This window comes from Ciconia boyciana, chromosome 10 (genome assembly GCF_034638445.1).
Source record: "Ciconia boyciana chromosome 10, ASM3463844v1, whole genome shotgun sequence".
Classification (NCBI taxonomy): Eukaryota; Metazoa; Chordata; class Aves; order Ciconiiformes; family Ciconiidae; genus Ciconia; species Ciconia boyciana.
This window is the reverse complement of record NC_132943.1, coordinates 19,050,647-19,066,995: the sequence shown is the minus strand read 5'-3', so window position 1 is coordinate 19,066,995 and position 16,349 is coordinate 19,050,647. Positions and strand designations below refer to the sequence as shown.

Genomic DNA, 16,349 nt, shown 5'->3' with positions numbered 1-16,349 from the left:
CCAGAGCCCCACAGAAGAAAGGAGCAATCCACTTTGCTGCTCTCCCTCGGCAGTGCTTGTGGCCACTGAGATGCGAGAGACAACTCATAGGAGCAGGGTGGACACATGGGCTTAATTTTGGAAGAGGCCACTGGCTTTGGGAATCCCATGCAGAGCCCAGCTGAGGTGCTCCAGACTGTGCTACAGAGAGCCTTTCTGTGTCCCGTCAGATTGGTGCTTCCCCCAAATGAAAGTTAAGCTCAAGTGAGCACCCAAGTCTGGGGTCCTTACTCAGGATCTTGGACTGAGACCAAAGGGAGATCTGCCCAGGGCATAGCCCTGCCCTCCTTGCTTGAAGCCAGACTCCCCAGGGTGAGATGAAGCAGCCAAGGACAGCTCTTGCTGTATCTCCTCTCCAGTGCTCCCCAGGAGCAGAGCATGAGACAGTGACAATGTCTGAGGACAGAGCGTGATTCTTATGGTGGCTCCGCTACAACGAACTGGTATGTCACCCGCCCACACAGCATCTCCTACAGTCTCCTCCAGAAGATCTTCTTGCGATGTTGGCTTCCGTCAGTCAGATTTTTTGGGATGACCAAGTTCCTTTTCTGCCAGCTTAAATCTGAAGAGGACAAATATGACTTTGCACTGGTTAAAGTCTTCCCCCAGAGTGCCTGTCCCAGTCAGTCCAACTCAGCGGGCGATTGCCTTCAATTTGTGTGTTAGCTCCTGCTTCCCTCCTTTCATTGCCCTCTGTCCACAAGCAGGAAGCCCAGAAAGAGGCATCGGAGTAGTTGTACCAGTACTACAGAGCAACTTGCTAGCCCAGCATCACAGGGATGGTGCACACTTCCCATGTACCTCAATGGTTAAGTTATAGCAAGAAAAAAGAGATTAAAACCCCATCTCGTGGAATATTTAAAATTAGACTAAAAAACATGCTAATCAACATACACTAAGTCACAACCCTACGCTGGCTTCTGGAAAAAGCTACTGCCCTGCACAGAACCCAAGTCTCTCCTGGCTGGTGCCAAGTTCAATGTGATAGGAACAGCTGGACCCCAGCTCATCCCTGCTGCCATCCAGGTGTCCCTGCACAGCACTCCCCATGCTCTGAACACTAAAAGCAGAGCAAGGAGACCAACTCAGGTCCAACAAGGACTCTACTCTGCTCAAAAGCTATTAATTTCCTCTGGATCTGAGTTGGTCCTGGAAGAGGTACTGCCATGGAGTAAATAGCTGAGCAAGTGGCACTGGCTGGATGTGAGCTGGATCTGCACAGAACTGACTCTGGTGTCTCTGCCATCTCTGTCTCCGCCATACCTCTCTGCAGGATTAATCCACGGTGTGGATTCATTGTGCAGAAATAATTAAGAGTTGACTATACAGTACATCCCATTTCAAGCACCTGCAGTATTAGCAGTAGCAATCAATGAATGTGTTAACTGCTAGCAAGCCAAACTTCCCCACTTTTAAGTGATGCATATCACACCTTGCAGAAGTGATCTGCCCCTTCTGCCTTCCCAAGAATAGCTACCCTTTCCTGGGTGAACTTGGGGCAATTTCTCACTTTTAATCTACAGTTTGCTCAGCGCGGGACAGCTGATGGAGCCAATTTGCTCCAGGTTGCTATTTTGAACTTTGCTGCTATTACACTGTCTGTCATTTTACAGTAACAGGTAGCAGATCCAGCCAGAAGCAAATCCTCACTTGCTGGTCCCTGCAGAAGCACATAGACAGACATTTCTTCCCTGAAGGCTTGTAAAGATGGACCAGCTGAGAAAGAGAACATGGTGCTGGGACTGGGAGGCAGGGGATGTTAAGTGTTTTGCCTGAGATCATGCAGAGAGGCTGTAGCAGAGCCAGAAACTGAGCCAAGGTGTCCTGAGTCCCTGTTGCAAGCACTCTGCCTCACCACTCCTGCGTGCAAAGCCAGTAAGTGGGCTAGTTCTGGGGCCATGCCACCCTCCCGTGTGCACTCTTAAAATCCCTTGAAAAATTAGACCATGATCTGGATGAGGACATTTGGGCAGCTGTCACAGAGCTATGGATATGAACAGTGTCACTCCGAAAGTGACACGTAAAGCCACCTTTTAACTGTGAGTTACCACCATCTGCGAGGAACGACCACTTGTGTGACGTGGGAGCGAGGCTCCGGTTTCTGCACGGTCCCCGGGATGGCCCAGAGACACAGCTCAAGAGATGCACAGGTACAGATGTAGAGAACAGAGAGATGATCTTCGCTCTCGGGATTCCTATTCTCTCATTCCCTGCTTTTCCCACTCTCGCTTCCTTCCTCTTTTCCCCCTTCCAGGCACCCTGGCCAGCCTGCCATTAGCTAGTTCCACAGCCACACTCAAGCCTGCAGACACAGGGACTAGGTTATTTTTTCCTCCAGGCATTAGGCTATGGTGCAGAGCCGAGAACCTGATACCCACCGCTGCTGTCGGATCCACAGCTCGGCTTGAATTCCAGCAAACAGAGCAGCAGCACACTGTCACCTTGTGCCGCAGATGGAAGGGGAAATGTCTCTGTCCTTATACACACCTCGGAGCAGCTGCTTTTTCTCTGGCCACGGCATGGGCCACATCCTGATAAGCACAAACAGCAAGATGCAGCTGCCTCCAGAACTGCTTGAGCGAGACACACACAGGGAAGCACCTCAGCACTACGACACAGATCTGTACAAAGACCTTGGACAGACACACAGACACCAGACAGCTCCTCCGGTGTCCCCAGGTACACGGTAGGGCAGACCGTACCTCCTCTAAACCAGGAGACCAACCTGACACGGAGAGAGCGCAGACAGCAAACACAGGGTGGGGGATACGCACTTCAGCTGGGGGCTCTGATCTACGCAACCGTGGGGTCACTGCTCCGGTACTTACAGGTGGGCTCCCCGCCTGGGTAGCCCAGATGGTTTCTGATGGCCTCCCATAAATCATAGTCTTCAAAATTGAAGGCAAATTCATCAAAGTCTTCATAGCTGAGCGAGTTGCGAATGCAGGTGCTTATCGCTACCTCCGGGCTGCTGCCCCCCTCCGATTCCTTCGCTGCCTCCTCTCTCTTTCGAAGGGTTGTCATTTTGTCCTTGCGAATGTCAGGGGTCAGGCGCCGTGAGCCACTCACCTTCAGAGGAGGGGCCGGGGTAGCCAGGCTGACGTGCGGAAAGCAAGCTGCCCCTCGGGGGGCTTCACCGCAGCCCCGGGGCCAGCCCCAGTGCCTCACTCCCCTCCTCACGGGGCATGAAGGTGCCGGCTGCAGCAGCCCCTGGGGACTGACGAGGTCCCAGGAAGGATGGCTCCACCCAGGGATGCTTCCGTGGGGGGCTGCCCCACTGGCTCCTCGGGAGCAGAATCCTCGCCGTGCCACAGGGTCTCGTGCCAGCTGCCCAGGGACAGGGCGCCAGCGGCCCGGGGACAGCCAGGCTGTGTGTGCAGCACCGCTTCTCTCCCTCGCTCCCCTCTGGTGTCTCCCTCCCTCTCCAGCCTGCAGAGCAACCTATTGAATTCTCCATGTCCTCGGGCCCGGAGCGTGCATTTCCATGACGTCTCTTCTGTCTGCCCTCGCGCCGCGCACAGGGGCAGTCCCCCTCCGAGGCGCTCCGGAGGGGGCAGCTGCCTCTCCGCCAGGAGAGCGGAGCAGGGGGGAGGCTCCTCACCTCAGGTTTTCTGCGATGCCAGAGCTGGCGTGTCGCACAGAGGGCTGATCACTGGGAAAGTGTGTCAGGAGAGGAGAGAGCTGGGTCTCAGGGAAATGCAGGGAGCCCTGGACCGGAGAGGGCAGTGGGGCGGGTGAAGGAGCAAGCATCCATGGGGTGGGTGTGAGTAGAGGTGCTGGAAACATGGGGACCGGCACTGTGGACACGGCAAAGCTGACAGAGAGGAGCCAGGGCTGGAGCAGCAGGGGCTGGGGGACAGGGAGGTGAGGACCAGGTCCTGCGGCAGGCTGAAGACCATGGCTGGAGCTGCTAGGGAAAGAGGGCAAAGCAGGGAGAAGCAAGGGACACGTGCACTAGTAGCATAGGTAGTGTCGCAAAGCCTCACTTTTCATGCCATCCAAGTCAGCAGACGCCAGCATCTGGGCCTCAGCCTCGTCCGTGGGGACACGCTGGTATGCCGCGCTCTCCAGCGTGGTCATGCTGCCGATGCACATCCTCTCCTTCAAGTCATAGGTAACCCGTTGTCCACTCACCACCTGGCCCCAAGGCTTGCGCTTCTCCCACCCGCGAGACAGACGTTCCCGAGGCCCGGGGAGGCTGTAGGAACCAAAAAGACCTATGGTAGCAAATGAGGTGAGTGAGGATGGGCACTAACCCTCTCAGGGGCTGAGGTCCCTCGGCCCAGCCCTGACCAACAAGTCCCGAGAAGGAGGAGAGCCAGGAGTCACCTGTCCCAACACCTAAAGGTTGCTCCTTCTGTTCCTCCTTTCTCCCACCGCAGAGTGGGATCGGCCTGTGGTCAGCGTTGGGGACCCACCTCTGAGTCAATGGCCTCACGGTCCCCTGACCCGGCCGAGCCTCCTGGGGCTTCCCAGCCTGCAGGTCAGCACGACAGTGCAAGTTAGCTGGGAGGGAGGGTACTCCACATGTGCAGCCCAGTGCCCCCAAACCTGCACCCTGGGGATCCCACGGACCCAAGGAGTTCACAGGAGTCCCAGGGAGTGACTGCCCACCAGGGAGCAGCCGTGTTGCTCACAGCCGCTCTCCCTCCGGGCCCCATGTCCCCTCTGGCTCAGCAGACGAGTCCAGGCTGGGCACAGCCACTACCCCCGGGGACAGGGTCTGTGCAGCAACCCCGAGCTGGGGAGAGCAGCAGGCAGCTCGGCACCGCTCTCCTACCTGCGGAGGGAGGCAGGGCCCTTGTCCTGCAGCAGGTCGGCAAAGCGTGGCACGGGGGACAGGATGCCACACTCCTCCTCCACGTGGAACTGCGCGGGGGCCAGAGCGCTACCGGACTCCTCCTCATCGCTGCTGATGGTGAACTGCAGAGACGACAGTCCTGACAGCAAGAGCCGGGGCAGGCAGCCTTCGCCCCAGTCCCTGACGTGCAGATCCTCCCCATGTCCCCACCTCCTAGAACGGGCCATAGCGACTTCCCCCACGTGCCCTATACCCTGGGACTGGCCATATTTAGCCCCCCCCATATCCTATACACCCTAAGAACAGCCACATTGATCTACCCCCACGTGCCCTATACCCTGGGACTGGCCATATTTAGCCCCCCCCATATCCTATACACCCTAAGAACAGCCACATTGATCTACCCCCATGGGCCTTACACCCCCAAAATGGTCATGTACGCTCTCCCCAGCATCCACCCCAAGCAATGGCTTATCTGTCACTGTCCTCCAGTGCCCATCTCTGCTAGGCAGGGACAAAACCACTCTTCCCACAATATTTCACAGCTACAACCTCTTCCCCCTGACCAGCACGCTCCCGTGACCATACACCCCCTAGCACCCTCCCGGCATCAACCCTCCCTCCACCTCCCCTGCAGCCTCCGAGCCCTGTCCAGGTAGGGATGCCCTAGCCTTGCCTTTGGTTTGCTTGGGGGCTCCAGCTTAGGGGACGTGTCCTTCCCACGAGCTTCGCCCTCAGACTCTGCAGAGATCTCTTTCTGCTGGGCCTCTTCTGCCTCAGACTCCCCTTCTTCCTCTTCTTCTTCTTCCTCTTCTTCTTCCTCTTCTCCCCCCTCCTCGTCCTCTTCCTGGATGGTGGGGGTCACCTCCGAGGGGGGTACTGAGGTTTTCTTCTTTTTCCTCCTCCTTTTTTTCCTCCTGCTAGCACGCGGGGGCCTCTTTTGGAACTTGAGGGCAGAAGGGAGGTGAGTGGAAAGGGGATGATGGATGTGGTGCGAGGTTCGGCGGTGGACTGAGAGAGAAAAAGAGAATCAGGGGCAGGAAGAGGCTGGGAGGAACCTGCCAGGCGCCCCTCCAGGAAACAGCATGGTCTGGAGATCAAGGGCCAGGAAGGGCAAGGAGAGCCACCAGCCCGCAGGGACATAGCAAAGCTCTTTCGGTGATGCGGCAGGCTGTGTCCAGCCTGGGGTGGCTGGGGAGGCAGTGCCCATGCAGTGCCAAATCACCCCAACGTAGCTCCACTGCCTGGGGGAAGGCAGGACTCCTCTCCCAGTGCTGCCAAAAGCCATTCCCACGGCTACGCAGAGCTGCGGTGGCCTGCCAGGGCACCATCCCCTTCCTAAACATGGAGAAACGTTTCTTGCTTTCTCAAACAAGCATGATTTTGGCCCTTTACAAACATTTCTTTCCTGCATAGTGTTCTTTGAGTTAAATAGATGCACCTTATTTATCCCCCAGGCTTTGACAGAAAGTCCCTCCTGCATACCCAGAGGAACCACAGACCAAGCCTTTTAGTGCAGATGCAACCTAAGTCCACATCCCAAGTACTGCAAGGGCTTGTGCCGACCAGCCTCCGAAATGCAGGTTCAATTAGGAGGCTGTCTTTTAAAAACCAGGGTAAAAAACAGGGCAGAAGGACTTTTCTTTAAACTAATCTACAAAGATAAATTCATACAGGCTTGACCCGGGTGTCGTGGGAATTAGAGAGTGAGAAGAAATTAATGGCATTTCTGAGCCTTCACTCAAAAACAACCATAATGCACCACGCAGGGAACAGGGTAAGCTCAGCATCTCCCTGCGAGAGAGAGGAAAGCCATTTCTGCCAGGTCCATCTGCAGGCACAAAGCCTCCCATAGACAGTCTGCAGGATGCACAGATCCTGGGGCTGCACCCGGAGCAGCTGAAATCACGGGGGCACCAGCCACTTCGCAAGGGGGCTTTGCTCAGCAGCTCTTCCTGAGGAATTGTTTCCAGTCTGTTTTGATTTGGTTCCTTCCCAGCTTTCCTGTGACATGGCAGCAAAACCTGTTTATAGTGAAAACTACCTTCAAAGGACATTTTCAATGGAAGCTGTAACCTTCTCCCTGGGAGAGCCAGGCAGGTTCATTGTTCTGCTGTCATGTTTCCTTTCCTTTGGTTTCTCAAGTCTTTTCTCCCTTGTTTCCCCCCTTGGGAACAACAGGGATATTTCACACACACCCCTGGTTCAGCAGGAGATGCTTATGGCAAGATTAGTGGAGACTCGGAATGGTCAGACATCTGCAAATTGGAAAGAGTTTGGGCTCTTTATAAACACTTTTTCCTCCAACATGTTCTCTAGTTCTTTGATAACTAGATGTACCCTATTTACTCGCAGGTTTGGCAGAAAGGCCCTCCTGCCCCACTGCTGCACTCCCCTAGCACTGCTCTGCATGCCATGGATAGGTCAGGCATGAATTTCTCATGTAAGAAGCAAGGAAGGTCCCAACTGTACACTTGTTGCTCCTTCTACAGCACAAAGCTGCTGGTGAGGACATAGCCCATCTTTCCCTTCTGGCTTGTTCACATCAGCCCAAGACAGAAATGTTTACATTTTAGATCAGAAGGAAGCCAAAGCCTTGGGCTGCAGGGAAGGGCAGTGATGGTAAGTGGCTGATCTGGCACAGAAGAGGGGAGCACCGCTCTTCACCCCTGCACTCAGCACTCCTTGTGTCAACTGATCATGTTTCCACAGAGGTGGCCTGGAGGTGGGAAAAACATACCTCTTCCAAACACAAAAAGCTTCATGCTTCCCTCTTCTTCCTCCCTGTCCTCTTGTGTGCCCAGCCCCTGCCCTCCTTCCCTGCTCCCTTCCTTGCACTACCTGCCTGTATGGAAAGTTATTGCCAAACCAGTGTCCTAGATGTTTAATTACACTCCTCAGTGAACTTGATACAAGAGAAATGAAAAAGTAATTTGGATAGGGAGCCCAGAAGGAAGAGCCTACACATTAGGAATTCCTGGCTTTGAATAGGGCAGGAAACATTTCTAAACCCAGAGAGCATTCACCTCCATGGGCTGGTACGTTCTCTTCAAAGTCTAATGACCTAACCAGATCTTCTAGCTTTATAAATACGAACTGCATAAAACTTCTGATAACCAGCGTTGACGCACTCCTAGATAACAGGGATACATCAGGAGCTCAGAGGAAAACAAGCTTGATTCTGACAAAGAAAGAAGGACTCTCCTACTAAGAAGAAAAAAAACCCGAAACAGTACAAATCTCTAGTCAAATTTTCAACGAAGCTTCTGCCATGCATGCTCAAGCAGATTATCCATGTCCTCCAAGCCAACCCACACACCTGTGCACACAGGCAGAGCTTCTGAGCAGGTAAGTCCTACCAGCACAGGTATTCAACCCACAGCAAAGCTAGTAGCACCTTGCAGCCATGTGCGCGAGTGACTGTGTGCTCAGGTGGGAAGTGTTATTTGAATGGAGCCTCTGTAGAGAAATGACACAAGCAGAAAGGAGCAGCTGGGGTGCACTACAGTAATAGACTTTTACCAGAAAACTTTTACAACAGCCATTGGAAATGAGTGGCCAAGCAGAAAACAGCCTGGTGAGGTACTTGGAACATAATGTTCCCGAGGTTGTATCCCATCAAAGCTAAGCTGGAAAATAAGCAGTATCTGACTGTGGAGAGCCAGAGAGTGGGAAACTCTCCCAACCGTTGCTACTTGTCTGCCACACAAGCAGGCTGCTGGCCGGGGGCCTCTTCTTCCTGCCTTTCACTGCTGTTACTACAAGCTAACGCAACCCACCTACACCAGGCAATAGCTTATGACCACTCTTGTGGGCACACTCTCATTCTACAGCCAAAGTGAGTTTGGGCAGACTGGTTGCCTTCATCATGGAAGGGCAGTTAGAGGAAAAAATATGCTGATCAGAGGAGTTCAGGTGAGATAGCTACAGCATTTTAAATTCACACCCCATTTTTATTTTGCAGTCCTTTCTTTGAGCAGATAAGCCTGATGGTTTCGTGGTTGCTATTTAGAAATACACAGGCATGTCTGACTGGAGCCATCTGCTTTCAGACTGGGGAGGACAGTCTGGCTTCTGGCCATATTTGGATGTTTCTTTGCAGCCATATGGAAGAAAAAAAGTTTCAAACTGGAAATTTCAACATGGGGGAAGTGGCTGCAGAGGTCCCCGAGGCTGGGTGAGGAGGTGAGCGAACACCCTGGGCTGAGCTATGCTGCCGCGTGGGCTGGGCAGTAGCTACGCCTGCAGGGATGGGGAAAACAGGGAACGGACTGGGAAGAGGACGTGGGCACTGGTGCTAAACTGGGTGTACGTAGCACTTCGGGAACACTCTGAAGGGAGGAAGTGAACAGCAGGCTAACATGATCTGCAGGGTCCCGGCACAAGCCTACAGAGCACACGGGACTGAGCAAGGGTTGGGGGTGAAGGTGGAAGTGGGTACAACAGTTCAAACCTACATACATTCAAAATCTCTCTCACTGTAGCTGCGTCTTTGCTTCTCCAGAATGCTTGATGCTGATTTGCTTATCAGGTCCCCAAATCTCTCGATTGACAAAGTCTTATCCAAGTCCTCATCGTCCTCGGCACCAGGAGAGGCTTTCTCTGCGCGATCTCTGCCCTGCACAGAAATCGCCAGACAAGAATCAAACACTGCAGACCCCTACAGCCCTCTGGATCCTCCTGCCCTGTAAACGGTGCTGGGCTTGCTGAGGAGCAGCAGGCTCCACACGACAGGGCTGGGGCATAGTTTCTCGCTTAGAGGCTCAGCTCTGCTCAAAACCAAGAGCCAGAACAGATCAGCAAGCCTCCAAGCTGCACTCTGCAGAGATACCTTAGCGGTCCTCCACACCTCCCCTGAGTGGCAGGTATCAAGGGACTATGTCAGTGCCTGTCTTTCCTACCAGCGGAGATGCGTAGCTTTTGTTTAGCTGGAATATCTCTCCTCACATCTAACTGCTGTCCTCTGGCCTTCCCTTTGCCCAGTCTGCCATCCCTCCCTTTCTTAGACCTCCTCCATATTTCCCCCAGGACACAGCATCCCTGCTCTGGTGAGCTGCCCTTGGGTCAGTGACCACCCCGTGCCTTCCCACCTCCCCTCCACACTCCTAGGGGACCCCATTCCCCTTGGCATGCCTCCTTCAGGCTTTTCTGCTCGTTTTCCTCCTGTTTCAGGCTGCGTGTGCTTCTCTGCCTTTTGCTGGTGGAGACGCTCCGAGAAGAGCATCGCCAGGTGACTCCTGTCCTTTCTGCCTCCCGAGCAGCTGCAGCTGGTAAAATTTTCCATCAATATAGCCGAAATGCCAGCGCAGAGCTGTTGTGGACTCCCATGTTTCCATGGAAACAGGAGGAGGCCCAACTGTGACAAATCTGTCTGTGCTGGGCGGAAAGAGGGAGCAAGGCAGCTTTAGCTGAGTTGCAGCTCTCCCCACAGCCCCCAGCTGTTCCCAGCTGTGCCCCAGGAGTGGCTTTGTATCTGTGGGTGAGACCGCTTCTCCTCTCACCTTAGCGTGCATGTCCCAAGCCCAGCCTAAATGGGGAGAGTCTGATTGCAAGCTGCCCAGCTCCTCCTGCCGCTTGCCTACCCACCCAACGGCATGTGAAGGCACAGAGACCCCACAGAGCAGCCTCCGGCCTTTTCTGGACCACAGTTTGCTGTCTGCACGGAGAGCGGATGTGGGCTCGTGGGCAGCCTTGGCGCACCCTTTGTGCAGACCTGTCCCCAGGGAAGGGAGGCTGTGTCTCCTACTGCAGCAGGCTGCCAGGACGCAGGTCCCGCACTCAGCCTGGCAGGAGCGCGGTCCCCGGGGAAGAGATGGCCCCGCTGCTGCTGGATTCCCACCTCACCTGCTGCAGGTCGATGAAGACATCTCCTACGGGAGGGGACTCTCCAGCTGCCATTTTGGTTCAGGACCTAAGGGCCTGGGCAAAATATCAACCCTTCTCTTTCACCGGCAGGCACCCAGCAAACCTGGAGAGTGGCATAACCTGTGGAGAGAGGGCAGGACAAGGGAATGTCGTGGGAGACCGCTGGCCACTGCCCTCAAACCCCCTGGCTCCTAACCCAGAGAGGTCACCTCACCGGCCCTTGGGGAACCTCCCCGGCATCACTAGGACAGGGCTGTCCCCTGGCAGGCTGCAGCGAGGGAGCAAGGATGGCCCAGCCCACGCTGCTTTGTGCACCATCTCCAACAGTTCAAAGGCAGGTGGGTCCCTGTCCTCCTCCAAACAACCTGCTGCTCAGAGGGTGCAGGGGCTGACCGAGACAGCAGCTATATGCATAGGTCCTGCACAGGTTGTGCGAGAGAAGGAAAGGCTTCCTGCTCAGCTGCCTCTCCACCAGGACATCTGTGCAAAGCCGGGGCATGACTGACCGCCGGGGAAGGATAAAGTTGGAGAGGTTGGGTGCTGGGAGGGCATGCCAGGAGCAGGCAGCAGAGTGGTCCTGTGCCACCTAGCTTTAATTGGGCAGACCCCAAAATGGCCAGGAGGAACCTCAGAGAGATCTGTGCAGGCCAGAGAGATGGCACAAGGACAAACAGTTCAGCATCCAAACACCAAACACGAAACGACACATGTTACAGGGAAAGAGGCCAACCTTCAGACTGCAGATCTGTGCCCTGTCTGCACCGGTGTGGCTGAGGGACGCAGAATACCCTGTGGGCAGCCGGAGGGAGCGCTCTGCTCAATATGCAACTGCAAGTGAAGGTAATGAGGTGCCACGGTTCACATGGAGCGGGATGGAGACTAACACAGAAACAGCTGTAGTCATATCATCTACAGCAACAGTGCAGGCTGAGCTCAGCATGGGCTGCACCCCAGGAAGAGTTGGAGATGGCACAGAGAGTGGTACTGGGAAGATACCAACCTCCAAAAACTCATCTGAACTCATACAGAGAAGGAGAGAAGATGTAAGCACATGCACAGTGCTTTGGGCACAGGGATAAGCAAAGTGTTCTCATCTCACAGCACAAGAAAAGGGACATTCATTAAAACTACAAGGGTAGAATACAAATGAATCCAAAACTAGCAAAAGAAAACATTTTTTTCAGTGATGTCATTGAGGAGAAAAAAACCTGCAAAGTCAGAGGATAGCTTGGCCATCTCTCTGGGTAACAAGTTGTCATATTTATGACAAAGAAAATTAAGAGAAGTTAAACCCATCTTTCAGAACAAGCTATTCTCTAGCTATGAAAGCTTTGGAAGAAGTAGTATAGGTTATATCCCGGGGATCTGCTGAGGGGTTTCTTACTATCTCATCTGAAGTACCTAGTATGGGCCACTGTTCAAGACAGGCCACTAAAAAACTAAAACAGATGGTCTAAAGGTGACACCAGTGAGGCCACTTCATCATCCCTCCTTCTATCTTTGAAGATCTCCAGAAGGTGCTACTACAGTCTCTGCTTACTCTGCCTAACTGAAGGCACACATTTAGCTTATTCAAGCCAAAAATCCCGGGGCCATCTGTAAGGCAAGTTTTTGAGAAGCTAATCTGACCACTGATGAAGAATGCTCCCTTGGTCCATCCTCCTAATTATCAGGAACAAGGCAAAACTTAATGGAAAAAATCCCTCAAACACACCTCATTGAACTCTTCAGTAACTGAATCCCTCGATGAGACCTGAACAGCTCAAGAGAAATATGCTGCCAAGACAGACGTCTAAAAAGCAAACGCAGAGTCCAGGCCATAAGGAACAGGACAGAAAAGAATGAAAATACCCAATCCACTCTGTACATCTTAAGCTGTAATACTCAACTTCACACCCTGTTTTTCAAGAACGATAGAACAAAAGGGTGCCGAGAGAGAAAGCAGAAAAAAGGAGAAAGGTCTGGAAATCATCTGTAAGCAGAGACTGAACTGCTTTTTAGTAGGAGACATGATAGAGAAAAGGGTAATGCATGGCTTTTATTTCCTTTCGCATTTAACTCAAGAACAGGGTATCATTCCATGAAAGCAAACAGCAGCACACTTGAAACTGCAGGCAGGGAATGCTTTATTCCAGCAGGAAGAGCTGGCGGGGGAACCTGGGCTCTGCAGTCCTGAAGGGCCTCGGCATCACGACTGTTAAAGAAAGGATTGGGTATTTGTAAGGAACATAGTATCCACAGCCACAGACTGCCTGCAAAAACACGTTGCAAGCACTACTACTTCAGGGAGTAAAAAGACAACAGGGCTTTGGATGGCAGCTCCTGTAGTGGCAGAATCCCTAAAAACTAGCAAAACGGTAAAGGTAATATAACAAAAAAAAAGCCAATGCTCAACTCCACCTCTGTGCCGCTAATGTGCCTTGTGGGGCCTCCAAAGGAAACTGCAAAGCATCAGCAATGTTGTGAAACAATGTGCTTTGTTTCAGGTCAAGCTCAGGTTTGTCTGGAGCTAGGCAGAGGCTGGCAGGGGCATTCGTGCTCCGGGCGGGAGGAAACGCGCGAAGAACTGCTGGATGCGACGAACTCTGCTGGCTCCAGCTTTGCAAGACGTTAACACCGAGTTTAAAATTACAGCCTGACTGCCTAAAGTTAAAAGGGAGGGAAAATCCAGCACTTAATCTTTCTTTATCCACTGAAGCAGTGTATTCTGAAATATGCTGAAAATGTGTCACTCTAATGACAGCTAAAAGCAAGACAGTTGTACTAGCAGTAAAGTAAGAGAGCCCTTGGGACTCGCTTTGAAATTTCAGAGGGACTGCGAGGTGCTCACGGGGTTTCCGTCAATGGCGCTCATCACCCTGTGAAAGCAGGACGCGATGCGTGGGTGCCCCGAGCCGGCGGGGCTCGGGGGCAGAGCTGCCGGAGGGGCCCACCGCTTTGGGGCCGAGAGAGGGGCGAGGATGCGAGCCGCTTTCTCCGACCCTAACCCTACCGGCTCTCCTGCCTTCTCGAGAAGGGAGAGCCCATGGCCTAGGAGCACTGGTGCTCCCTTTCGGTGCATTAATTGATGGCTGGCCACTAGAGGCCACTTGCCACTTACTCTGTGCACCCTGGTGCAACCTCTCGGAGAAAGGCTGGATGGACACCTACTCGGATCTGGCATGGCTTTTCTATTACCCACAACAGAGGGAGTTCAGAGAAGAGCAACAAAAAATTGCCAGTAGGCCAGAGGGATTGATTTACAAGGAAAGGTTAGGAGCTAAATTTGTCTAGCACAATATGGGATGACTAAGATGGGGAGGGGACAAGCCAGCAGTCTGGAAAGATCTCAAGGGTGTAAAACACGACTAAAGATTTTTTTTTTTGCAGGCAGCCCTGCACAAAGAGACTTAGAAATGGGTTAAATTTAAAAGAGAAACTTAAAATGAATATCAGGGAGAATTCTGCTAATGAGCATCATGCTGTAGCACCCAGCCTGTTGGCATCACTACCTGGGCTGCCATAAGAAGAACACAACACAAAAGGGGAAAGAAAAAAAAAACAGTAAAGAAAACTGAATGAATGATACCTTCATCCTAGTTGTATCTCCTGGTTGTCGGGAGTACGTGATTCAGCATTCCCACTAGAAGTAATTTTCAGTAATAGAAGCGTCATGCCAGCAGGCCAGATTCGAAGGGAGGCCAGAAAAATCCACAGCCTGCCGACCTGTGCACGCTCACGCCTCCCTGCTCTCTCCGCAAGCACATCAGTAAACAGAACCGGCTCACCTAAATCACCGCACCTCGTACCGAGCACCTAGGCTAAATCAATGCTGAAGGAAAGTAAGCAGGCAAGCCCCTGCGATGCTGGCAGCTACGGCATCTCCCACATGTTGCTAACAGGGACTCCAGAGGGGCTTCCCCCAACCCCCAAAGGCTGCTTCACAGTGCCAGTGCAGGAGCTTTCCTGTTTTGCTGAGAAAAACGCATCTGGCATGTCTTCGAGGGGCAGAGGCGAGCAGTTCACGCTGCCCCTTTGCAATAAAGATGAGCCGGGAGGGCTACAGCAGGCTGCCCCAGCTCCGTGGGCAAGGGGCTGCATGGAGACAGCCGTCAGGCCCCGCATCCATCTCCTCAGCTCTTCCCTAATCCCCTGGCCATCGGTCTGAGAATAATTTAGCCATGGAGCGTCTAGACAAGGAGTGGATATTAAGACAGGGATATAGCCACAGGGGCAAAGCTGGTGTGGGGATAGAGGAGGAGAAGAGACTCTGGCTGATAGACACAGACGGGAAGAGCTCAAAAAGGAGAAGGATTAGAGGCCTGGGAAGATTTTCCTGGGAAGACATACCAATGAGCCTGTCCATGGAGGAGAGGAGCAGGAGGGGTGCTGCTGCATACACCGAAGCATTCGGATGCGGCTGTGACAGCCACAGCCTCAAAGCCGAATGAAACGGGAGGGAGCTGCGCAGCCCCTACTTCTCCCCTGCCACGGCGGAGGAACGGGGACACTCACACCAGAATGAAAAGGCAACACATAAGACAGTAAACACACACAGTTTTCAGGCATGAAGGGTTTAACCTGTGGATCTCCCTGCCACATGGCTACGCTGAAACTAAGAATACAGAAGTATGTTATAAGGCTTAAATATTTCAATGAATCCTATACGCTGCTGAACTAGCCTGGATAAACCACCCTAGCCACTTGCTTCTGAAGCACCTGCTCCGTTCCCTGACTCTCCCTTCACAGAGGAACCGGACAGGACGGAGCTCGCACAGTCGACAGACACATACACGGACACACGGGAACAAACCCCACTCTGGACTGAAGTACCAGCACCAGACAGTGACAAGGAGACACCTCTCCACTGGACGTACGGACGGCTCCGACAGACACACGCACAGTCGGGGGAGTGAAGGGACGTAGGCAGGCCCTGGGGATGCACTGCACCATGTTCCGTGCCGTGCCGTGCCATGCCGTGCAACCCGTACGCTGCGCTGCGCAGGACCACACCACGCTGCACACCACGCCGCGCAGCATCCAGCACCGGGCACCGCGCCGTGCCCAGGACTGCGCTGCGTGCTGTGCCGTGCACCACGCCGCGCAGCGCCCTGCACCATGCCGTGCCATGCACCATGCACCATGCCATGCACCGTGCCGTGCCATGCACCATGCACCGCCCTGCACCGTGCCATGCAGGGTGCAGCACCCCGCGCCGCGCCGCGCCACGCACCGTGCGGTGACCTGCACCGTGCAGCACCGGAGTGCGCCGTGCGCGCCGCGCCCCGCAGGCGGGGCCGGCGGAGGGCGGCCAGGGGGGCTGCCCGGGCTCTGCGGGGCGGCGGCGCCCGCCACGCGCGTCCGCGGGGTCGGTGGGCTGCGGCAGCCGGGGCAGCGGAGGGGCAGCACCAGCACCAGGACCAGGACCAGGACCAGGACCAGGACCAGGACCCGCCCCCCCCTCAGCCCCCGCCCGGCCCGTACCTCGCACCGCCGGAGAAGGAGAGCCGCCCGCCGCCGCGCCGCGCCCCGGCCCCGCCACCGCGCTCCGCCCGACACGTGCCGCGCCGCGCCGGCGGCGGGCGGCGCTGCGGCCCCGGCCTCCCGCCCGCCCCGCGCCGGGCCCGGCGCGGGCCCGCCGCCCCGCTTCGTGCCGCCCGCCGCC

At 54.5% G+C, this 16,349-nt stretch overlaps 1 protein-coding gene across 6 annotated transcripts in view; it reads right to left on the bottom strand.

Annotated features, from left to right (window-relative positions):
- Positions 1–16,349, bottom strand: part of SLC4A3 (solute carrier family 4 member 3) — a 35,220-nt gene that overhangs the window by 18,766 nt on the left and 105 nt on the right. For 2 of the 6 annotated variants that reach the window (XM_072875497.1, XM_072875500.1), the window contains exons 2-6: positions 10,685–10,825; positions 9,302–9,458; positions 5,517–5,851; positions 4,820–4,962; positions 4,026–4,237 (exon numbers count right to left, since the gene is read on the bottom strand). In XM_072875497.1, coding sequence (XP_072731598.1) covers positions 4,026–4,237; positions 4,820–4,962; positions 5,517–5,851; positions 9,302–9,458; positions 10,685–10,738 — 901 coding nt within the window. In that variant the 5' untranslated portion in view covers positions 10,739–10,825. Of the gene's footprint in view, positions 1–2,867; positions 3,285–4,025; positions 4,257–4,819; positions 4,963–5,516; positions 5,852–9,301; positions 9,459–10,684; positions 10,826–14,273; positions 14,340–16,168; positions 16,280–16,349 lie in introns of those variants that run through there. The other 4 variants (XM_072875498.1, XM_072875499.1, XM_072875501.1 and 1 more) reach the window with 4 other exon arrangements.